The sequence below is a fragment of the Arthrobotrys flagrans genome (genome assembly GCF_004000055.1).
Source record: "Arthrobotrys flagrans strain CBS H-5679 chromosome Unknown unitig_15, whole genome shotgun sequence".
NCBI lineage: Eukaryota > Fungi > Ascomycota > Orbiliomycetes > Orbiliales > Orbiliaceae > Arthrobotrys > Arthrobotrys flagrans.
In genome coordinates, this window is record NW_027137545.1 from 1,366,978 (window position 1) to 1,387,521 (window position 20,544).

Below are 20,544 nucleotides of genomic sequence, written 5' to 3' on the forward strand. Positions count from 1 at the left end.
AAATGGCTGTTCTCAACGAAAACCGGCCGGCCATCTGGTCTGAACAGGAAGTTGGCACAGTATATCTTTTCCGGTTCTCCTGCGTACTGCTCGATCTGTGCTAGTCGGTTCATCCCCTCATTCGGCTGGATGTCCACCTAAACAACACGAGCAATCCTGTGGACCTGCAACCCGAGTGATCTGGATATATTGTTCAATCTCACGTTCCAGATTGATGTCCCGTATTGCAGCCGCCCACGGTGCCGTTTTGTGGAGCCGTTTTCCTTTTTTCTCGAAGGTTTCAGAAGGTCCCGTTCGGTGCATTGACATCTAAACATCCGTGCTTTTGAGCAATAAATCCTCGTGGGCCGCCATATTTCCAAAGGGGGACGGACGTTTTGACCTCATCCAAGACAGGAGTTCACTGGCCGGTACTTGTTGAGGGAAGAACAATATCAACAAACAGATCGATACCCATCTACACTGAAAGTCAGGAATGATGCATCAAAGGCCAAATATAGAAACTGAAAGCAGCAGAGGAAAAAGAGGTCTTCAACCCGTGAATTTCTTTTTAAATGCAAGCAAGCTCGCAAGCTTTCGGAGCTATCAGGAAAACCGGAGGACCTCCTGTCTTCGTCTTGCATATACGAACCCTAAAGGAACCAACAATTGTCCTGTCTTCATCGTAAACATTCCTCGATTCCGTAACTATCGATTGATCAATTGATCAAATGCAGGCCCTTACCCCAGTCGGCCTCTTTGCCCTCAGATGTAAAAGGTGGTCTCCCACTTCATGCAAGGTGATTGACTCCACATATTTTTCCCTCTGCATCTGGGACCACCGTGCACATGCATAAAATCGCCCGGATGTGTTGTTCTCGAAGCATTCGTGCAGCCAAACGGAGGCTCCAAGGCACAAGGAAGACGCCGAAAGGAATGCCTTTCGACGATCCAAAATTTCAGAAGCCCAATTTTTCTAGTTTCTGTGAACGGTTCCACCACTGATACGCCGACAGATGTCGCTGAACTGACGGCTCTTTTTTTTTTTTTTTTTTTTTTCGATTTCATGGTGGTCGCCTGATCTTTTGGTCTCCTTTTGTATAAAAAAAGAGATTTCGTACATATGTATGCTCGGGGATCCGTCTATATCTGGCCTGTCCCTGACTTCAACAATTCGTTAGCAGATATGTTGAATTTTTTTTATTTTTCTTTCTGTCTTTCTTTCTCCCTTCGCGCATTGCATGGCATGCGCATTAGTCTGACATATGATCTCAGAACCGCTTGCTCGCAAAAGCAAAAGGCACAGAAAGATTTTCCATATTCATCCGAGTATGGGGAACATTCAGATGAACCCGGGCCCGTATCTTTCTTGTGATAACAATGCCGCCATTCTGCTTACCAAATCCCTGTCCGTGAAAAAGGGATCTCTCAGGCAAGGGACGGCACAGAGAAAAACACTCGCAGGGTCTTCCCAACGACATGATGGGGAAACTTGGACGGGCCTTCTGCGGCATATGACAGGGTGGCCGTGGCAATTCGCTGTGGCTTTGGATCGAGAGGCGACGGCGGGCCTGTTTCCTGCCTGGACTCTTCAGGCTGAAAGGTGGCTTCCTTAGCTACTATGTATAACATTGGTGTAACGAGCCTTCTAAAGAATGTGGCTGCTGATAGCAAGGTGGTTAGTGGGTAATTTATGATGTGATCTTTCGATAGGTTGCACAACAACAGGCAAACCAAGGTTGTTGTCGCAACGCAGCATGTGACACCGGACAGCAGAATACCACACAGTCTTCCTGGAATTAGACCTTCCCGCATTCTGTAGTTAAGTATTCATGCAAGTCGCCGTTGCTACCAATGGGGTAGCCTTGGTTTTGCATATCGGAATCACATGGCATCTTGCCTATCCTGAGACTCTTCCGCATTCATATTTCTTCAGACGCCGAATATATTCGAATATCTAACTGGAAGGACTTGCATTTTGCATAACCCGGCCTACATGGATACGGTACTCACTTTGCTTCGAAATAAATTTACGGACACTGCAGCCAGCCAATGAATCTAATCACGTCCCTTTTACCAGAAGTATCATATATACTTTAGCCTTCGCTCTACCAATCTAATCCAGGATAGTACCCGACGTCATATCCCGCCCATCATAGATCTTCTCAGGCGTGCCTCAGACACCGCTTACCTAGTTTCGCCCATCGCGAATCATCACTTCTTCTCCACTATATAATCAAATATTTCACGCATAGCATTCGTAGCAAAAACAGGCTCCGTGGTGCAACTGGTTAGCGCGACCGTAATTCTCATATGTATGGATTATTAGCATTGACGGTAGATGCAGGTTCAAGTCCTGTCGGGACCCACGCTGTTGCTATCTTTTTGGATTTTGAAAGGTCTCTTTTTGGTCCTATATTTATTCTTTTGATCATCCGTGACTATGATCGGGGAACGGAATTTATGGAAATCTTTTATAGTTTAATTATTAATAGTGATTGGCTATCGTGTCCGACCCACGAACAAGAGGGAGATCGACTTGAAGCTTATCAAGCCGACACTTGTGCTCCTATGGATATCCATTATTCTTCGGAGTGTAAGGAGTAGCGGTATGCGCTCGTCCTTTTAGGCCATGGGGAATCGGCTCTCGTAGAAAATTGCTCTGTAGCCATAGACATCCACTTTTTGCTTAAATGGATGGATAGACATCATATCATTTCCGTAGCAATCAAAGGTAGAAGTGTAACAAAGTTAGCATTCCTAGTTGTTCGTCTGGCAATTTGTGCCCCAAAGGCCGGATACAGGCTCAAATACTACTGGGGCTTGATTTTATATTTTGTTCTATACAGAGCCAAATTGGCACCGGATTTGCAATATTTTTGATATACAGTAGATATCAGTGGCTGTTAGTTCGATATCGTGCATGGTATATGGGTGTGTTTTAAATTGCAAAATCACAGGCCATACGCTCCCGACGTCTTTTTTTCACCGAACAGTTTCTGAGTTTTTTCTATATCAAGCCCCCATAACCTTCCCTTCACGGCTGTTAAAAGGAGGTTTTACCCTCTCTCGTTTGTTGTCTCCATATTCTACCTACAAATCTATGTTATAGATGAATAAATAGATAAATAAACGGGACAATAGGAATTTAGAGATGAGTTAATGGCATGAAGCCTGAGAGAGGCTTAACGGTAAATATACTTGATTATATTATGTGGATTTTCTTATTTTAGAACCACGTCTTAGCCTAGATTTGTCTCATTTACCATATATAGACTTCTGTGTAACATATAGAACGTAAAATACCACGTGGACAACATTCTAACTTCAATTTCCACGTTAACACATAAGAGTCTCTCCATATAATCTAGATATCCATGCACAATTGTATATTTGCATAAGTCCAAACACAAGAGTCCAGTCTAGCAATCTTAACAATCTTCTATCCATACACCACTACCTCTCCCCAATTCCTCCACCAAGTAACACCTATCGTACAACATCCAGATATCAATCTACTGCTCCTTCTTCGCACTCTGAGCCGCCGAAAGCCCCATTCCATACTTATAAACTAAATCCGCCCCGAGACTAGCCGCAAACAACAGCACCGGCAAAACTACCCCGGCAACCGCGACCTCATTAACCCCCGGTTCCGCGGCGCCCAGTATTCCATGAACTTTATACCTCGCCCACCAACTAGCCCCACTGACGATTATCGAAAAGTCGTTAAGCGCAGCATGAGTAGCCATCACATAAATCTTCTTTTTGATCGTTTTCCCGTCCGCTTCGTAGAGGTTTCCGGGTTTGGCGGCTTGAGCTGAGGCTTGCGCGATTCCGGTTATGATTGCTGGGATTGCACTGAAGATGCCGAGGGTGTGGAGGAGACGGGAGGTTGAGAGGAGTTGCGGGAAGAGAGGGGTTAGGGTTGAGAGGATGGGGAGGGAGAAGTTTGCGGTGAGGTAGTGCAGGATGTCGATTGTGTGAGAGAAGGTGAGGAAGGCGATGGGGAAGTGGACGAGGGCCGGGTGGACGGGGTGGCTGGTGGGTTGTTAGTTGATATATTACCTTATACCATGTGGGTTTGGTACTGATATCAAACGTATATAGCTCCATACCTTTCGAAGAACATTGTGATTGTGATATTCTGAAGCCCGATAAGCTCAAGTAACTTAATTTAAGTATTTGTATGATTGAAATTTAGTCTGGTAGCTGAGAACTAGACTGTATGAAAGCAAGAGAGATATTTGTACTCCAGTCGGTATCACGTTGAAAGCTGACATCAACGACCGCGGTTTATTTTTCGTTGGTGTGGAGAAACTCAAGCTTGTGGTGGTGGGTGGTGGGCATATGGAATCAACGCGATTGGCTGCCATTCCCCAACGTTCCAAACCCGGAAGGAACGGGTGAAGGCCTAGACACGGGCGGAAGCCGGTCGCCGTGTTCTCCGTGATCGATCTGATAAGATGTTGCATTTCGAGATGTCACGTGAGAGTACCAAGCCATGCAAGCTCCCATAGCAACACAACTTGTCGTGTAACCTAAACAAAAGACATCAACGCCAAACTTCCCTCGATGTGTTCCAGTCTGGTATAAGCATGAAGAGGCGCTGTAGCTGAATGAATAAGTCTTTACCCCGCACGCCAAACCCAGAATGGTTCTTATAGCAAAAAACGCTTCCTCCCGCAGGAGTGTTACTCGCAGGATATATGGAATCGGAAACCATTCTCCCAAACTCATCGACAGCTTTGTTTGATCGTATCTCAGCTTGGATTTCATCAACAGAACCCGAAGAATACACATCCCCGGATTTCCCTATAAAAACCGTTACATCACCGACAACTGGACAGGAATGAGCCTTCTCAGAAATGTCCGACGTCGGCGATGACCGATTAGCCCTGCAAAAGTGAAAGCATTTCCATCCAATCCACCCCGCTCCGGCATCGACACTGGCTTTTGCGGAAGGTCTCGAAAATGCAGGCCCATCGGATAGCGTATCACAAGTTGACATCGATGTCTCCATACATTCGGCAACAGGCATTAGCAACCTTTCCATAGACTCAACAGCCGCCTCTCCCACCAAATCTTGGGGTCCATCGACAACCTCCTATTCTACCCTCAGCGGCCATACCAAGTTCAAAGCATAGAAGGAAGTTACTTGCGACAAGTATCCCGAACTTCAGGTTTCTTGGCCTATCGGGTCGAGCAGGTCTTGATATATCAACGATTGGGTTCCCATGAGCATCCGGAAACTGGCACAAGGGTTCAATATCGCCGAAAGGAATGATTTGCAGTTGTGTAAAGGTACATTGCGATTTCCTAATCCCAGTGTCCGAATGATGTACCAACTTCGGTAGGATACAATCGTTAGCTACGACCCAATGCTGCACCGAGATGACATAACCTTCTCGGACATGACCTGTGATAGCAAAATTCACGACCAGCATCTCGCCGAAGCCAAGTTCATAATAGCAGAATCCAATGATATGCACGTAGACACCACGGAAGAAAACGACCGGATAGCTCATTCAAAAACCATTCTCAACGCAGTAATCGCTCGCCCAAGATTACCTCTGCACGTTAATGGAGTGTAAGTGTCCCTGAAATTGCCATGGCTTTTATCGTGCCGTCACTGACGCCCATACTTTATGTCACAGGACCTCAGTCGATCTTATACGAGAATTCTGTCCAAGAACAAGACAAGCGGCACGGAGTTGATCCAGCTCTCCCCGTAAGAAACAGAGAGGGCGCTCAGGAACCACGTCGTCAGCCAGTTCGCGGACACCGGAGGGAGTAATGATCTCTCGAGCAGACATCACAGTATTGGTTAAGGATTGTGGGCAAACAAGCTCCTTATTCGAATTAATGGACGATAAGTTCGGACTAGAATATTACATCCCACCATTCAAAAACTTTACAGAACCACCAATCATCACATCGGAGGCGAAATCATGGGATGGCAGCTCTCTTGAAGCGGAGAATCGAACGGCGATTTGTGCGAATGAGATATTAGAATCGTGGCGGTGTTTGGGTCGAGCGGCGGCTTATGACCCTAAACCTCCAAGTGGCTATATCGCTCAACCTGCATGGCTGACAATAGCCAAAACCGGGCTTCCAGACTACCCAACTGTCGAAAAAAACCTCCCTAACGGTCCGGAAGCCCCATCTGCCGGTCAAGTTTCACCGGTCCAAATAGGCATCGATCACGTTATCGGAATTCAAGTCGCCTCATACAACTGGTCTTACACCATCGTTTTCGCAACTCTAAGTGGCGAGGAGGATGCCAAAGTTCAGGCTAAAAGAGGATATTCCCGCCGGGTTTTTGGCCCACACCCTATAGGCGATAGTAGGACTGCAGAGGGGGCATACAAGATATCTCAGTTTTTACATCAGTTGTTCGTATACAAGACGAAAGTGTGGCTTCCGGGGATGGTACAGCGTGAGCCGCGGTCGATGGGTGACGAGCCTATTATTTCTTAAAGATGTGTTTGGCGGGTTTATCTTTTTTATCTGGAGTTTGGTTCTTTGCATCGGGATGTGGAAATCTTGTGCGATTATTGTGGATTGTTTTAGCACGGCGGGATTTTGTACTTTGGTATAGACAGCTGAAGCGAATGGAGTGTATTTCTTAGCCTCAAAGAACCATCTGAGGAAATCTAACCGTCCAAATGGACTATTATAATCAATCGTTAAATTGCACCAGCAAAGCCTCAGGACTCCTCGCTGAAACAAATATGATCCATAGATCTATCCTCTCTAATAAAAATAGACGAGCAGTAAACCGTAGCACCTACGCTTTATCTAAAACACAGCCATCATTAACATCCTCCCACGGGTTTGTTCATCTACCCAGGAGACCACAGCGGTGTTAGCGATAAAGTCCCTGGAGCCAAGATAACCAGGCTACTACGGTTTCATGGGAAGCCACTCGAGTTTTCTCCTTCGTCTGATAAGGATCCGACAAAGGTGTGGAGGTGAGATATCGAGAAATCCAACTGAAGAATTCGATAGAGGTTGTAGGGAGTGTTCCGGTGTACGTTTTAAATCTAAACAGTTGATGAAATATATGGGTTCCAGCCCTTATATTAATTTCTCTATGACACAATATCAATTGAATAAAAGATGCCCTTCGCATCCAGCTTCAAGCCTTCGATCTTAATCCGCGGTTTGAGGAACTCTACGATATCCGTCAGCACGCGCATATAGGAATAAAGTACACAGCAATACCCACGGTTTCTTCTGACTATGCGCTCCCTTATTCCTCGGTGTAAAGAACCTATTATTAAAATCCTTCGTCTCCGATGTATTCCACGCCGAGACCACAACCCTACATGACCCCGATTAGTCACCATACCCCCCTCAATAAAAAAACCTCGAACCCAATAGTAATCAAAAACGGAATACTAACTGCTGCGTCAAATCCCTATACTTCTCATAACTAACCCCCTTCAACTCCACATCCGCTCCACTCCTGCTAAGCTTAACCCCACCGCTATCCAGCCTATTCTGAACATCACTACCCAACGATACCACCGTTTTCCAGACCAGATACAGTACGACGGCGATGATGGATAGGACTATTAATGTTGCGATTATTGGGAGGATTTTGGATACGAATGTTGGGGGCGGTTTTGGTTTGGATTCGAAGAAGGAGGCGAGGGTTAGGAAGGGGGTTGCGCAGAGGACGATGAGGAGGGCGGTGCGGGCCATTTGGTTTAGCTTGGAGGGGGTTTGTAGGTGTTGGAATTCGGGTGGTGGAGGAAGGAAGGTTGGCGACGGATGATCGATCGGGAGCTAGTTAAGCATTAAAGAACAAGGCTCTAAATATAATTACCTCGAGCAAGACGACGGCTCTGACGGAAAGACGGCCTTTTTAAATACACTTCTTCCAAAGCTAAGTCTAAAAGGACTAATCTTAAAAAATTCTTTCCCCTGCATGCATCATCTACCGACATCCAAGCTCGCACTCGCTCGTCCGACGCTGCATGATTGCTTTGCATTTGCATTTTGCACTGCTTGCTTAAACCCGGATCCCAGATTCGTTCGCGAAAAGGAAAATCAAGGCGCCAAGGTAACATTCCTCAACAGAAAACCCCAAATGTATCTGTCATGTTCGAATTCACAGCATTGCTTCGAAATGTCGTGCGAAGTTTCCTGGTTCCTTTCGGCTCTGTGACCTCCCCGCACCCACACAAGATAAAACGAACAGGGGCCGTCGGTTATTTCGGAAGTTAGGTAAGCAGAAAATATCCTCTCGCTCAAAAGGCTGAACAGTAGTGCGGAATTTCTCCAAACCCTTCAAGGCCCTAAGTGCTTGGATTCATAATTGAACCAATAACCTTTCATAATTGTCATTTAATTACAGGGGGGGTTGATATCAAAGACGCCTTGCGAGGAGAGGGTTACGTATGCTCATCTGCATTAGAATGAGCGGGTCAAGCTAGCTACCCCAACCTATATGTAATGGTAACTAACCGACGTGGTAGCTGCCAGACATGGTTTGTAGGTAAGTTGCGTGGTTGATTGAGAAGCATCGTTGTATTACCGTCTGGTGAGTGTTTTAGGAGTTTGGTTTCCCCGGCTGGCGGATTGCCAAGGCATACACTACCTTTTCTGCTGTCGGTGTATGGATATCTTGACGACTGGCGGAAACATGATATCACTCTCCGGATGTACCCGCTTCGACTTTTGACCCTTGAAGGCGGTTGAGGTGGGATATATATAGAACTTGTATACATGGCTTCGTCCGGGACCGTTCATTTCACTCATAAAAGGAAACCATCCTTAAGAGGCCTAGTCGTCCAAGAAAACGTAGGTTTCGTAGAAAAAAATAGAAAAAAATAATAATAAATAATAATAATAATAAAAAAGGGATATGTATCATTCGTTAGGCAAAGGGAAATATAAATGGAAAAAAAAATAAATCAGCCAAATGGAAACTGGTCCTGTCACTCGCTCCTTATATCATTTCGCTGGTTATTCCTGCTCTCCGACTCGTTGTTTTCGGTTTCCTTATGCATGCCACACTGGCGCTGTTCCAAATTCATCCCATGTCGCATACAAAATGACTCGAGGCCCCTTCTCAATCCGCCACCACCAAACACTGCCGATCTACCGCATGATTTCCTCAAAGATCAACACTGCAAAAGTCAATTAGCTCCTATTCCACCCAATCCGAAAATTAACTATTAGGGAAAGAACTCACTCTTTAACTGTTCCTTCGTCAATTCATCCTTCTTCCTATCGAAATCAAAGAATTCCTCAGGAATTGGTGGTGCGGTCGGCTCATCCTCCGGATCATGGTACGGCTCCAAATAAGGATGCCTTAGAGCTTCCTCAACTGTAATTCTCTTCGCTGGGTTAAACGCCAACAACTTCTCAAGTAGATCCAATGCGGCAGGCGAGGTCTTTGTGAACATGCTGGCGAACGGGACACGTTTCTTGAATGGCAGGGAACGGATGTATTCTCGTGCGCGGCGTGACTTGATACCGTAGTAGTCTTCCATTGTTGGGGTACCAAGAACGTCGAGGATTAGGGTGAGTTGGTGGTGGTCTATTTCCATGGTCAGCTATGATCGCAACATATTTTGTAGGCTATGGGGGACATACAGTCCTTTCCAGGGAACAATGGCTTCCCGCTCAACATCTCCGCCAAAATACATCCCACACTCCAGACATCAATAGCCTTGGTATACTCCTTGAACGTCAACATGATCTCAGGAGCACGATACCATCTGGTTGCGACGTATTCGGTCATAAACCCGGAGTTATCATCACTCGATGCTGCGGATCTCGCAAGTCCAAAATCGCAGACTTTGAGATCGCAGTTAGCGTTTAAAAGTAAATTGGAGGGTTTTAGATCGCGGTGGAGAACATTGGCGGAGTGCATGGCCTTCAAAGCACGGAGGGTTTGGTAGATGAAGTATTGGCAGTGGTCGTCTGAGAGGTCCTGGGTCCGGATCACGCGGTGCATGTCGGTTTCCATAAGTTCCTGGATCGAATAAGCTTTAGTATGAACTCTCTACTCTATTAGAAGGTAAAAATATTTGAGGGAAAGTACCTGGATAAGATAGACTTCGTTAAAGCTCTCATAGTTCCGGGGCTTTTGGATATCGAGAATGGAAATGATGTTCTCGTGGTTAAAGTACCTCAAAAGCTTCATCTCACGCAACGTACGAAGACAGAACATGGAATGATCGAACGGCGTGATCTTTTTAATAGCGACTTTTTGCCCGGATGGCTTGTGCAGTGCTGAGCTGTTATTTTTAACATGTCACTCGTTAATGCCTGCCGTATAACTCGTTATCATGCATTTGGTACACGGTAAACTCACCAAACAACACCATAGGCACCTTCACCGACGACGTCCTGGATCTCGTACTGGTCGCTAACATTGAACGAAATCTTTCGGCTCGAGTTCTGGCGAGACATGTTGGCTACTGACTACCCCACAGGCGGCCTCGATTTCGGATGTTGGGTTCGGGGGTTGGTTGATAAGTAGAAAAATAGGGGAATTGAGAGTTTTCGTTAGACGTGCAGTTGCTTGTCGAACGTAGATATATATATTTTTAAAAAAGGTTGTAGTCGGAGGAAGTTCTGAGGAAATCCGGTTTCCTTTTAAGAGAATGTATTTTTTTTTTCCTGGAGTGGGAGTTGTTTCGTGGTTTTGAAGGGGGGAGAGAAGTATGTAGGTGGTCTGGAGGGCCAAAGTGGGGTGAGGGGAACGAGGATTAGTTAGTATGCTTGCTTGCTATTGGTACTGGCACCCGGCGTTGTTGATGGTAATATGACAGCTGTCGAATTAAAAGAAAAACACCACGAAACCGCTCAGCGGATACGAAAAGGACCTTCTTGGGTTAAATAAGAAGGAAGAATGATTGAACAGGTATTAAAATGGAGTCAAGAAAATGATGATTCTACCAGAAACGCAGTTTGCAGGAAACGCCGAATGAGAAGCCGAGAAGCGAGTACCGACAACGTCCTAAGAATGAGAACTCAGGATACAAAGTACTGATGAGAGAGACTAAGGGGAAAATAAAGGAAGGATTGGGTAGGAACAGAGCTGGGTATTTACATGGCCTCAGTCACACTCCTCTTCCTTCGACATCATCACCACTGACGCCTGAAAAAATCACCAGATGGAACATTTACAAGGGTGGAGAAAGGCTTCGCCGTGGGCTGGCATGGGCCCTCCCGTCTGAAACCGGCCTTGCTTGCATACGTGATGCTTGCCAAAAGTTTACAATATAGATAACAGAGGGTAAGAAGATGCGATATCTGCTGAATGATCATATGAAAAAGAACCTTTGAAACCTACGCGCTTAAGGCTGATCCTTTAAAAATAGCTTCGAGCTGGGGGTCCTTCTGAACCGGGCTGCTGGGACCTCGAAAGGCAAAGGACGGATGGAAATGGCACGTCTGTTTGAGGTTGAAATCTGCTGGATTCAAACGAACGGATATCTAATTTCGATTATCCACAAGCTTTTATGAATTAAACCTGCTGCGAGAAGTCGCCAGGGTGGTATGTAATCTTGAAGGGGTCAATGGTCGTGCGTATGTAAAGAGGGGAAGAAGACGACGTTTCGAGCTCCCGATATGATAAGCACAACCGAAGCTAAGCTGCGAGCTCCAGTTATACCCGATCAATATCTCCTTTCAACAGTGCGGATATGGTACCTGTCTTTGAATTCTTCTCGAAGGACTCTCGAAGGAAGCTATCGACTCTTAGATCCAAATTCAGTTCTCCGTAGAGAAGGAGAAGAAGAAAAGCACCAAAGTCCCGCCCACGAGCTGTCCCGTGAGAGACGGCAAAGAACAAGAGGAGGGGCTGCTGGAGCTGTTCTGTTGGCTGGTTAGCGCTGCAACTTAGAAATCCAAAGAGGGGCTTTGCCCAATCGAACGGGATCCAATTTCGAGCTAAGCGCCCTGAAACACACCGAAACAAGTACGGGGCCCAGCCTTCACCGGTGGCACGGTGGCTGTGCTTCCTGTTTGCAGGCCCTGTTTGAAACCAAACAAAACAAGCAGTTATAGCAGCATCAATTATGTTAAGCTGTTGTATTTTGTGCCGCATAACGGCTTTTTCTCTAGGTAGCATTGGACCCGTGCCATTTTATACTGGCGTTTGTGGGATCGTCGGTAGTGGCTTGGGTGCTATTCGCTTAAATAAATAGTTACTGCCAGTTGCAGAGGCTCGGATTAATGTTCGCGAATTCGAAAATTTCTAGCCGCATGCATCATCATTATTTTTAGTGTGGACAACAGCAAGGTCTTTAGAAAGCTTAATTGAATTTCTCGAATTTAAACGAATACACGAAGGAAGGGGATAAAGAGTCAACCGAGGAGTATGGCAGCTATACATTTACTGATTATATGTTACGATCTCTTATCGCTTTCCATCCCAAACGGATTTGTTGGTAGAATTGCAAGCAAGACGAGGGCCTTGGGAATTCTCATTCTGCGTGTGTTTAGAACCACGGAATTTCATTTCTGCGAGGAGGCACGTCGAGCAATTATGGTACTGTAGAGGGCAGTCCATAGCTGAGATATGGTTGACAGAGTAGTAAGCCGCATAGTGGAAGATATTGCCACCGTTAGATAAGGTATTGTGGAGATTCGGCTTAACTTTTTCGAGTATTTCTAGTAAGATGGTTGTGTTTCTAGACCAGCTCGATCTAATAACTGCGTGAACGAGGCCCTTTGAATCTTCAGCCAGGGCGATCCTGTGGGAGTGGTGGGCGGTAACACAACCAATGAACTCGGTATTGTCTATAGATATAGCTGTACGGAGGGCCGCCTCTAGACTACTCACGCTCGCAAATACAAACTGCGACCCGGTTTATATTCGGATTTAAATTCTTCATCGAAGTGTCTAATTTGCGTCAAGCAGTTCTGTAGCAGCTGGAGCGGCCTGTCCTTTTTTTCTTTGGGAAATTGATGTATTTCCAAGCGGGGTCTTCTTGAGCAACCACACCCTTGGAACTGTATATTAGATTTAACGAGTTCTGTGTCCAGTCATGACCAGGCAATATGAAATACATGGGAATTCCGGTGTCGGGGTCTTTTGACCTATGAGCATATTTGCTCTAACAAACCGTCGTCTTCAAGCTCGCTTTCTCCGGATTGGTGTCTTCCGTTTTCGAGGACCTCTAGTTCTCCATTACCATCCAAGACTCCAAGCCAATTCCGGTCTTTGATTTAACTTCCAGAACTGGTTCAAGGGTGTCAGGTTGGTACAATGATATATAGTACCATTTCTTAGCTTCGCGTTCCGAATCGGTGCTACACAAAATTAAACCGCGATCCGGTATGCTGAGCTCCTGAAATTGTCGAACAGAGGCTCTTTAGCCTCCCCTCCATCCCCCGCAGTTTTATATTTCTCGGCCAGTTTTATAGTATTGCGACAATCTTTTATTCCTAGAACACTTTCGTGGACCAAAACCGAAACTTGCGCGCGGAGCAGATACCCTGTCAGGTTGATTTCGGACCTAGCGGTGCTTACAAACTTGAAGTTTGCGATTAGGAGCGTGAAAGCCATATCGATTTCCTTTCTCATAAGTAGTGATATTGCGAAGTATACAAGTATTGTTGTATCCTCTTCGTTAGTTAGGTCGTCTTCATCGAAGTCGAACGGTAACGCATCGATACTTTCCCCGTACGCCGGCCTGCTTCCTGGCGGTTTAGATGGCGTATTTTGTATCCCTTGGGCTTCGGTTTCCCTGAAAGCCTGTTGTCGGTGGCTGTATTTTCCAGCCCGGATGTCTCTGTGGAAATTTCAGTCTCTGAAGCTGGGGTTAGTGGAAGACGATCTGAAGACCAGTGCTCCTGGCTTTGATGGGGCTCGGAAGTATTTTCAACTAAAGGCATATGCGCAATACTAGTGTGTTCGGTCGCTGTGTGACTGTAGACGCCCGAGGTCATGTTTTCGGGCATGGCGAAGCCTGTACGCTGGAGCTGGCTAGGGAGTTGTACTGTGATGATACTTTTCAACCTTAAACTAGGCCCGTTCTTCGAGTTCCTGTAATGATTTCACCTAAACTTGTGATTACAGTTGGTGACAATCAATTGAGCGCTCCCGAAATATCACAGCCTTTCTGCAAAGGTGCAGGTTGGTGCGTAGGTTGTGTGCACGAACAACGCACAAGCGTGTTGGAAATTATCGTAGAACTCTTGAACCTCGAGGGTTGCATATAGCTCTCAGAACTAACGGTAAATTCAACTGCATTTCTACTGAAATCTTACTATTGCTGGGTTGAATAGCTGAAAACTATATGACATCATGACGCAAACCGAGCCGCTGGTATAACGTGTTTTGTGTACATAAATTTAGGTTTGCGAGGCAACGAAATGAACGGTCCTAACGTAGCATTGCAACGCTAACAACTAAACGTGTGTTTCACGATGCATGAACCGTTTATCTATGCCACAAACTAATAGATCTATGAAGTAAGGAATGCAGAAACATGAGTATCAGTTGGAATGGCTGGGTCTCTGCTGCAGGGAAGGAAAATATCTAAGCCTCTATGAGAATTTGGTGAGCTACATATACACTTGTGGCCAACCGACGCTAGGTGAGAGACGAAATATAAATATAAGCTAGTTTCAAGACCGGTGCTGTTCCACCGAAACAAAATCTGGGTATATATGTAATATCTCCTTCGATCGACGATCTGGACGCGGCTAGATTAATCTCGAAATCAATGCACTTACTCACAGCGTAGTTTACCAACAGCTTCGAGACACGGTATGTATAACTCTATGTATACATTTTGAGTTCACACCCCCAATTTCTTTCAGGGTTGATTCCTCACAGTTACTAAAGAATATTCCTCAAAAATATCGAAGCAAATTGTTGACCTATCTTGCGATGAGAAAAAAACCTATTTATCAAAACCTCTTGATGGGGATGTTGTGCCTCTTGTGGGCAACAGCTTGCCAAGGAAATGCCGCCGATGAAGGAAATAAAAGAGACACCGAAGAAATAAACAAAAGAGACAAACCTTTCCGAGACCTCGGTTGGTCAGAACCGTATTACAGCGCGGAAGAGATAGAGTGTGTTCTAGTAGTCAAGCAAAAGTACTGGAATGATCCTGTGGCGCATATCTTTCTAAGGAGTGTCTTGATAAAGGACATACTCGGCAAAGACCCGCTGATAAGAGGAATAGAAGATGACATGAAGAGTCAAGAAACTTTGTACTTTGGATCATGGCATCATGGAATTGGTAGGGCATTTTACGTGGTACAGACTGAATACCATATAGTGGCAGATTTGATTTTGGATAAACTCAAGGATTATGTAAGTATACATACGTTCGTTTCCTCTTGAGAATGCACAACAATTCTCCTAAATCCTTAAAAACATGAATACCATACTGATTCGTTTCATGGTGTAGCTCGGGGCATGGCTTGACGCTCCTCTTGAACGGCGACTAATCGATAAAATGATGAAGTTGGATGGCAGAACACCGCCTGAATCTTCTGACTCCGGGTCTTCGCCAGGAGGTTCTTTACCAAGCGGGTATATCCCAGGCAAGACTTCGCCACGCAGATTCTCGACAAGCAGTTCTTGGTCAGGCGGGTCTGATGCCGGGGAACCATACCGTGATGGGCGATTTCTGGATATTAGATACCTCACATGCCCGCCGAAGGGAACGCACGGTAGAGATGATAGCAATTGGCAGAAGTGGTGGGATTTACGCGAAGCATACTACGCCGGTGGGCAGGGTCAAGGTGTAGATGTGTATGTTGTCGATTCTGGGCTCTCTGCTGCGGCGGGACATCATGAGGCATTCGCTAGTGCGTCTCATTATCGGCAAGTTGGTTCATGGATGAAGACAGATGGGATTGATCCTGAAGCAATCAGCCTTGCGGATTATGATTATCTGACCTATCATGGTACGGATGTCGTATCAAAGATTGTCGGTTCTACTACTGGACTTGCAACGAAGGCGAACGTTATCACCGCTATATTCAACCCCGATGGCGAAAGGAATCGTAATGGACATTTATACTGTGAGATGCTACTCAATATACGAAAAGCGATTCTAGAAAAGCGTTCGAACTCCATCCCATCAAAGGCGATTATCAGCTTGAGCGTTTCTCTTGACGGACACTTGCGTAAGGATAAAGACGAATTGAAGGCATATCCTTTTTTGAAGGAGATCGAGAGGGGGTATTTTGATTTGATGTCGATATATGCTGACGCAGCGTTGGACAAGGTTCTGGAATTGGACAATGTGATCGTTGTGGCGGGTACAGGAAATGATGCGGTGGTAGGTTGAGGGTCTACAGATTTTTTTCACGTCCCTATACCCTGGCTGCATATGCACTAACCTTTGAGGGGACATAGGGAAGGCCCATTCTCGACTGGCCGGCGAAAAGGGGCACGAAAGAAATTAGCAATTTAGTCATCGCTGGGCAGGCGGACGAAAAGGGTCGATTGAGAGGTCATGTTGAGGCCGAATACGTAAAAATATACGGCGTAGCTGAATCTATAACTGTGCCCTATATACGATCAAATCGCGCTTCTGACGTAAAGCCTAAGCGTGAAAAATATGTTGAAGAAGCCGGAGTGTCCCTTGGTAAGTTACTCTTGACGAAAAGAGTCGAGTCTTCAAACTCCTGCGGCATCACTGTGGCTATCGTGTTTGAACACTTGCTAAGAAATATGTATAGTTGTCCCCATGATAACTGGAATTCTGGCTAGTCACATGTCAGACCATCCTGCCTGGACTCCTCTTCAGGCCGTCGAGAAATTATACAAAGATGCTTATCCCTATGAAAAGGATTCGACAATCAAAATGGCGTGGGTTGGACCCAGAGATAAGTTGGGGAAACGGAGTGACCCTTCGGGCGGTTGGCCTGACTCTGAAGATGAGGTGGATGGGGAAGATAAAGGAACGGGAAAAGATGAGACGGATAGGAAAGACAAAGGAACAGGGAAGGACGAGACAAATTGGGACGATATAATCCCCGGAAAAGACGAGACGGATGAGGAAGATAAAGGTGATGGAAAAGATAAGAAGATTGTGGAAAGGCCAAAAAAGCCACGGTGCTCCCATAATACAGTTGATACTGAATGGAGACGGCTTCGACGTCGTAAGGATTGGAACAAAGGCAAGAGTGGATCCGGAGATATTGGATTCGAAGATGATGACGAATATGAACCCTTGGAAGGCGACGAGCCCCTGGACCTGGGCAATGAAGATTGCTTGGAGGAGGAAGAGGGTAATCCAAATCCACCGGCCCAGCCTTCATACCAATCAACAATCACAGTCGCAATGCATATTACCAGCGTTGCCGCCACTCCCAAACCGACTCCAAAGTCGACCCGCAAAGTAACCCCCAAACCAACTACCACAAAGTCTCCGACAAAGCCTATTTATACAGGTGGTTGGGATGGTACTAAGCATGCTGCTACAGAAATGATGTCTAGGCCTCCACCAGTGAAAACGTTTATTACACCAAATCCAACACCAGAAGTTGGTGATAAGGGTTCAATGATGGCGGGGGCTGCTGGTGCTCCCCGACAAGGTTTTGCAAATCCAGCCCCGCGCCCTGGAGGGCTTCAAAAGCCTGTCCTGGACCGAAAATCAATGCTGCGCGCGAGTGTTAATAGGTTCCGGGGTTACACTTCAACTCGCAGACGTGCTGTCACTTACACTCCAGAAGCGAAGGATAACGGGGCTCCTGCCACGACGATATATACGACGGTCTACGGAGTAACTGGAAGTGAAATCCTGACGTTCGCGGCAAGCACCATGGGAAAATCGGTCAGTATAACAATTACAAGCTCAGATGAACCCCCAGTCAAAACATCCACTGCCTCCAAGACGCCGGGGAGGACAACGATGAAAACTTCCATAAGTATGCCATCAGTGAAATAAAAAACAAGAAATTTAGCTAATAGTCAAGTAGTAAAATCTATGATTGAGACATCGAACAATACTAGACTAGGAAATCCCTCTAACACGAGGCTAAGAACTTCCGAGGTATAAAATATGGAAATTATCTACCTAGGAAGCGTCTAGGAGATGTTGTCAGACGCCTATGGTCACCCATGGTAGGATCTAGTAAGCAAGTCCCGACAAAACTATCGGTATGTTAGTTGGAGCGTTTTATTTCCCATTTGTATCATGATTGAACGTTGTTCCTGTTGAGTATCTTGATAGAAACCAACAATGGAAACCCTGTTGAATCTAGCACTTCCAAATACCCTTTACGGATTATAAAGGAATTACTATAAGCAACTTCGTATCGATAGAATATGTTAGCGATGTCAATTAAAATTCCATATTGCTGTTGACCGAAGGTTCTCAGTGTCACTGCTCGGAATAGAACGATATCGAATGCTGTTACACCTGAGCCGAGGACATCGTCCGCTATAATCTTGGTAAGACAGTGTCGACATTTGTGATTCTGGAGGAGATAAAATAGCGGCCATGTCGAGAAAGTTGTGTATTTCGCGGCTGTATGGAAGAGGTTTAGATCGTATACTTTGCAGTTTGACTCAGCCAACTCCCAGAAGGATCGTTTTAGCAGCGAAAGGAATGACCCTTTTGTCTTATATCCCCGTTTGCTTTCCAATATCACTGCTGGTGGGAGAGGGGCCATAACATATCCGTGATTTCCATATAGAAGTGGGAGGGGTCGCACTGGTTGCGCTGTAAGCAAGTGAGTGGCATACCTTGCTATTGCGGATGCCATTGTGGTGTTCCCGGCTGCCAGTGAGATAACAAGAGTTTCATGGAGTAAATATGGCGTTGAATCAAGACTGGCTTCAGATAATGGAAAACCAAGAACAATGGAAAGGAAAGATACGCATTCCGAGGTGTAGCTGTCCTCAACGCCCGGTTCTGGGACGAGTAGAGCGGCCAGAAAGTGAAACCGATTTTGAACCTTTGCGTAATCAGTGTGAACCCACGCTGGGCACACAGATACTGCATACCCGCTAGAAATCGTTGAACGGCCAACTCGGTTTGGAGATCGGCTTCATGGGGCCGTAAGAGAGCTAAGAACTGGAAACGAGTGAGTACGTATTGGTAAGGGCGGCAGGCCGCTGCTTGTGGGTACCAGATTTTGTAGCCGAAGCCAATAAGATAGTCGCGGTTGTAGTCGTATATAGCTAGTGGATGGCTCCCTGGTGAGTGGCTCAAATGTCAGTAGAGCTGGTAGAAGCATATCCGCGAAATCTGGTACTAGCATCACCGATGCATCGTACTTACCACGGAGGATTTTAAAGGCTAAAAACGTTCGGCCGGATTCGATACAGTCAAGGAAGACCTCGAGTATCTGGGCTTGGGAGTGGAAGTTGATATAAAAACGAGATTCCGGTGGCGTTATAAGCTTAGGTTACAGGCTCCTGGTTGTTTCTCTTTCATTGGCTCTATTGGTTTATCAGGGTGCCGTGGCCTGCTGGCTGATATTGAAAATACGAGCCGGAGATACATCTCATCTTCTTCGCTACATGTATGCTTTCTATCCAGGAAGATATACGGACAGACCGGAGATTTAGGTAATTCAATTAGTGTAGCGAATGCAGAAGTGGGAGAAGGATATAGAATTGGAGGGACAGAGATCCGCGGGTCATCTTTCAGAGCGAATTTTCCTGGGGTTCCGGCTGTCCATTATTACTTTGTTCGGATTGTTAGCTCAAGAAGCGGATGGTTGCCGAAGTTGGATACTTGCCTCAGACTCTCCGACTTGGAGGGTCGAAGATCAAACTGGTAGCGCCTTTTGCCGAACTGAATTTCAGGCAAACTTTTATTGAAATCGTACAATGAATTGTAATATAACTCGCCGGCTTTGTTTTCAGCCTTTCGAGCGCACCAGCCGGCATAATAGTTTGCGATATTTTCAAAACAATTTATATCAGGATAGTTGCTGTATTTTCTTGTAACTTGGGTCACATGGCAACAGTCCTTACGCCCCTCAGAAGCGTCGAGTAAATCACAATGAGCAGCAGCTCTGACGAGATATGCCATCGCGTTCTCTGCGGGGGTCAGGTCGGGATGGAATTTAAAATCTTTCAGTATTTGAAGAACTTTTTCGCTCAGACGGTCAGAACTATATAGAACTGCGAGATGGAGATCCAGTTTGGCATCCTCAACTTTGTATTGTTCCACAAGTGCGACGAGGTGGACCTTGAGAATCGCGGGGTCGGAACGCTCCTGCATTAGGAGTTTCCCCCGTTCTGCCTTGTGGTAGGCAATTTTGTTCCTGATTAGGTCTTCGTCGTCTGAAAATTCATCGTCGAAAGAGTCTACAAGCGAAGGAGGTTCGGCTTCGATGGCGAAAGGGATTGTAGGTTTTCGAGGATTTTTCAATTCCTGCGATGCGAGCTTGTCTCTTGTTTGTTAATGGAACTAATGTTACTTGTAGACTCCTGGCTGCGCATGTGAAGACCTGCGGTCTGTTCAGACCTCGGTGCCCTTTTGAGATATCTAGCGAAGTCCTTGCCGTCGACGCTTTCGTTTTGTCGTTTGTTCATCCCACTATGCGGCAAGGTCTTGAAATGATGCGCAAGAGTTGGAAGAGGAATGCTATGGACGTAATCAACCGTTCACCATT

At 45.9% G+C, this 20,544-nt stretch overlaps 6 protein-coding genes across 6 annotated transcripts; 2 read left to right on the forward strand and 4 right to left on the reverse strand.

Annotated features, from left to right (window-relative positions):
- Window positions 1–3,494: 3,494 nt before the first annotated feature.
- Window positions 3,495–4,108, reverse strand: DFL_000341 (uncharacterized protein; the record flags this gene model as incomplete). Its single annotated transcript, XM_067632345.1, has 2 exons — window positions 3,495–4,017; window positions 4,095–4,108. The coding sequence occupies 2 exons, from the start codon at window positions 4,106–4,108 to the stop codon at window positions 3,495–3,497; spliced, it is 537 nt and encodes a 178-aa protein (XP_067494872.1).
- A 1,664-nt stretch (window positions 4,109–5,772) lies between these two features.
- On the forward strand, window positions 5,773–6,456 carry DFL_000342 (uncharacterized protein; the record flags this gene model as incomplete). Its single annotated transcript, XM_067632356.1, has 1 exon — window positions 5,773–6,456. One exon carries the CDS (start codon window positions 5,773–5,775, stop codon window positions 6,454–6,456), a length of 684 nt encoding a protein of 227 aa, XP_067494873.1.
- Window positions 6,457–7,131: 675 nt separating this feature from the next.
- Window positions 7,132–7,686, reverse strand: DFL_000343 (uncharacterized protein; the record flags this gene model as incomplete). Its single annotated transcript, XM_067632367.1, has 3 exons — window positions 7,132–7,153; window positions 7,208–7,303; window positions 7,385–7,686. 3 exons carry the CDS (start codon window positions 7,684–7,686, stop codon window positions 7,132–7,134), a joined length of 420 nt encoding a protein of 139 aa, XP_067494874.1.
- Window positions 7,687–9,087: 1,401 nt separating this feature from the next.
- DFL_000344 (uncharacterized protein) lies at window positions 9,088–10,407 on the reverse strand (the record flags this gene model as incomplete). Its single annotated transcript, XM_067632378.1, has 5 exons — window positions 9,088–9,116; window positions 9,182–9,529; window positions 9,586–9,967; window positions 10,037–10,232; window positions 10,310–10,407. The coding sequence occupies 5 exons, from the start codon at window positions 10,405–10,407 to the stop codon at window positions 9,088–9,090; spliced, it is 1,053 nt and encodes a 350-aa protein (XP_067494875.1).
- A 4,474-nt stretch (window positions 10,408–14,881) lies between these two features.
- On the forward strand, window positions 14,882–17,861 carry DFL_000345 (uncharacterized protein; the record flags this gene model as incomplete). The annotated part of the gene is made up of 4 exons (XM_067632389.1): window positions 14,882–15,271; window positions 15,369–16,247; window positions 16,325–16,556; window positions 16,651–17,861. The coding sequence occupies 4 exons, from the start codon at window positions 14,882–14,884 to the stop codon at window positions 17,859–17,861; spliced, it is 2,712 nt and encodes a 903-aa protein (XP_067494876.1).
- A 1,124-nt stretch (window positions 17,862–18,985) lies between these two features.
- Window positions 18,986–20,464, reverse strand: DFL_000346 (uncharacterized protein; the record flags this gene model as incomplete). The annotated part of the gene is made up of 5 exons (XM_067632400.1): window positions 18,986–18,992; window positions 19,048–19,114; window positions 19,200–19,217; window positions 19,901–20,322; window positions 20,397–20,464. 5 exons carry the CDS (start codon window positions 20,462–20,464, stop codon window positions 18,986–18,988), a joined length of 582 nt encoding a protein of 193 aa, XP_067494877.1.
- Window positions 20,465–20,544: the final 80 nt, after the last annotated feature.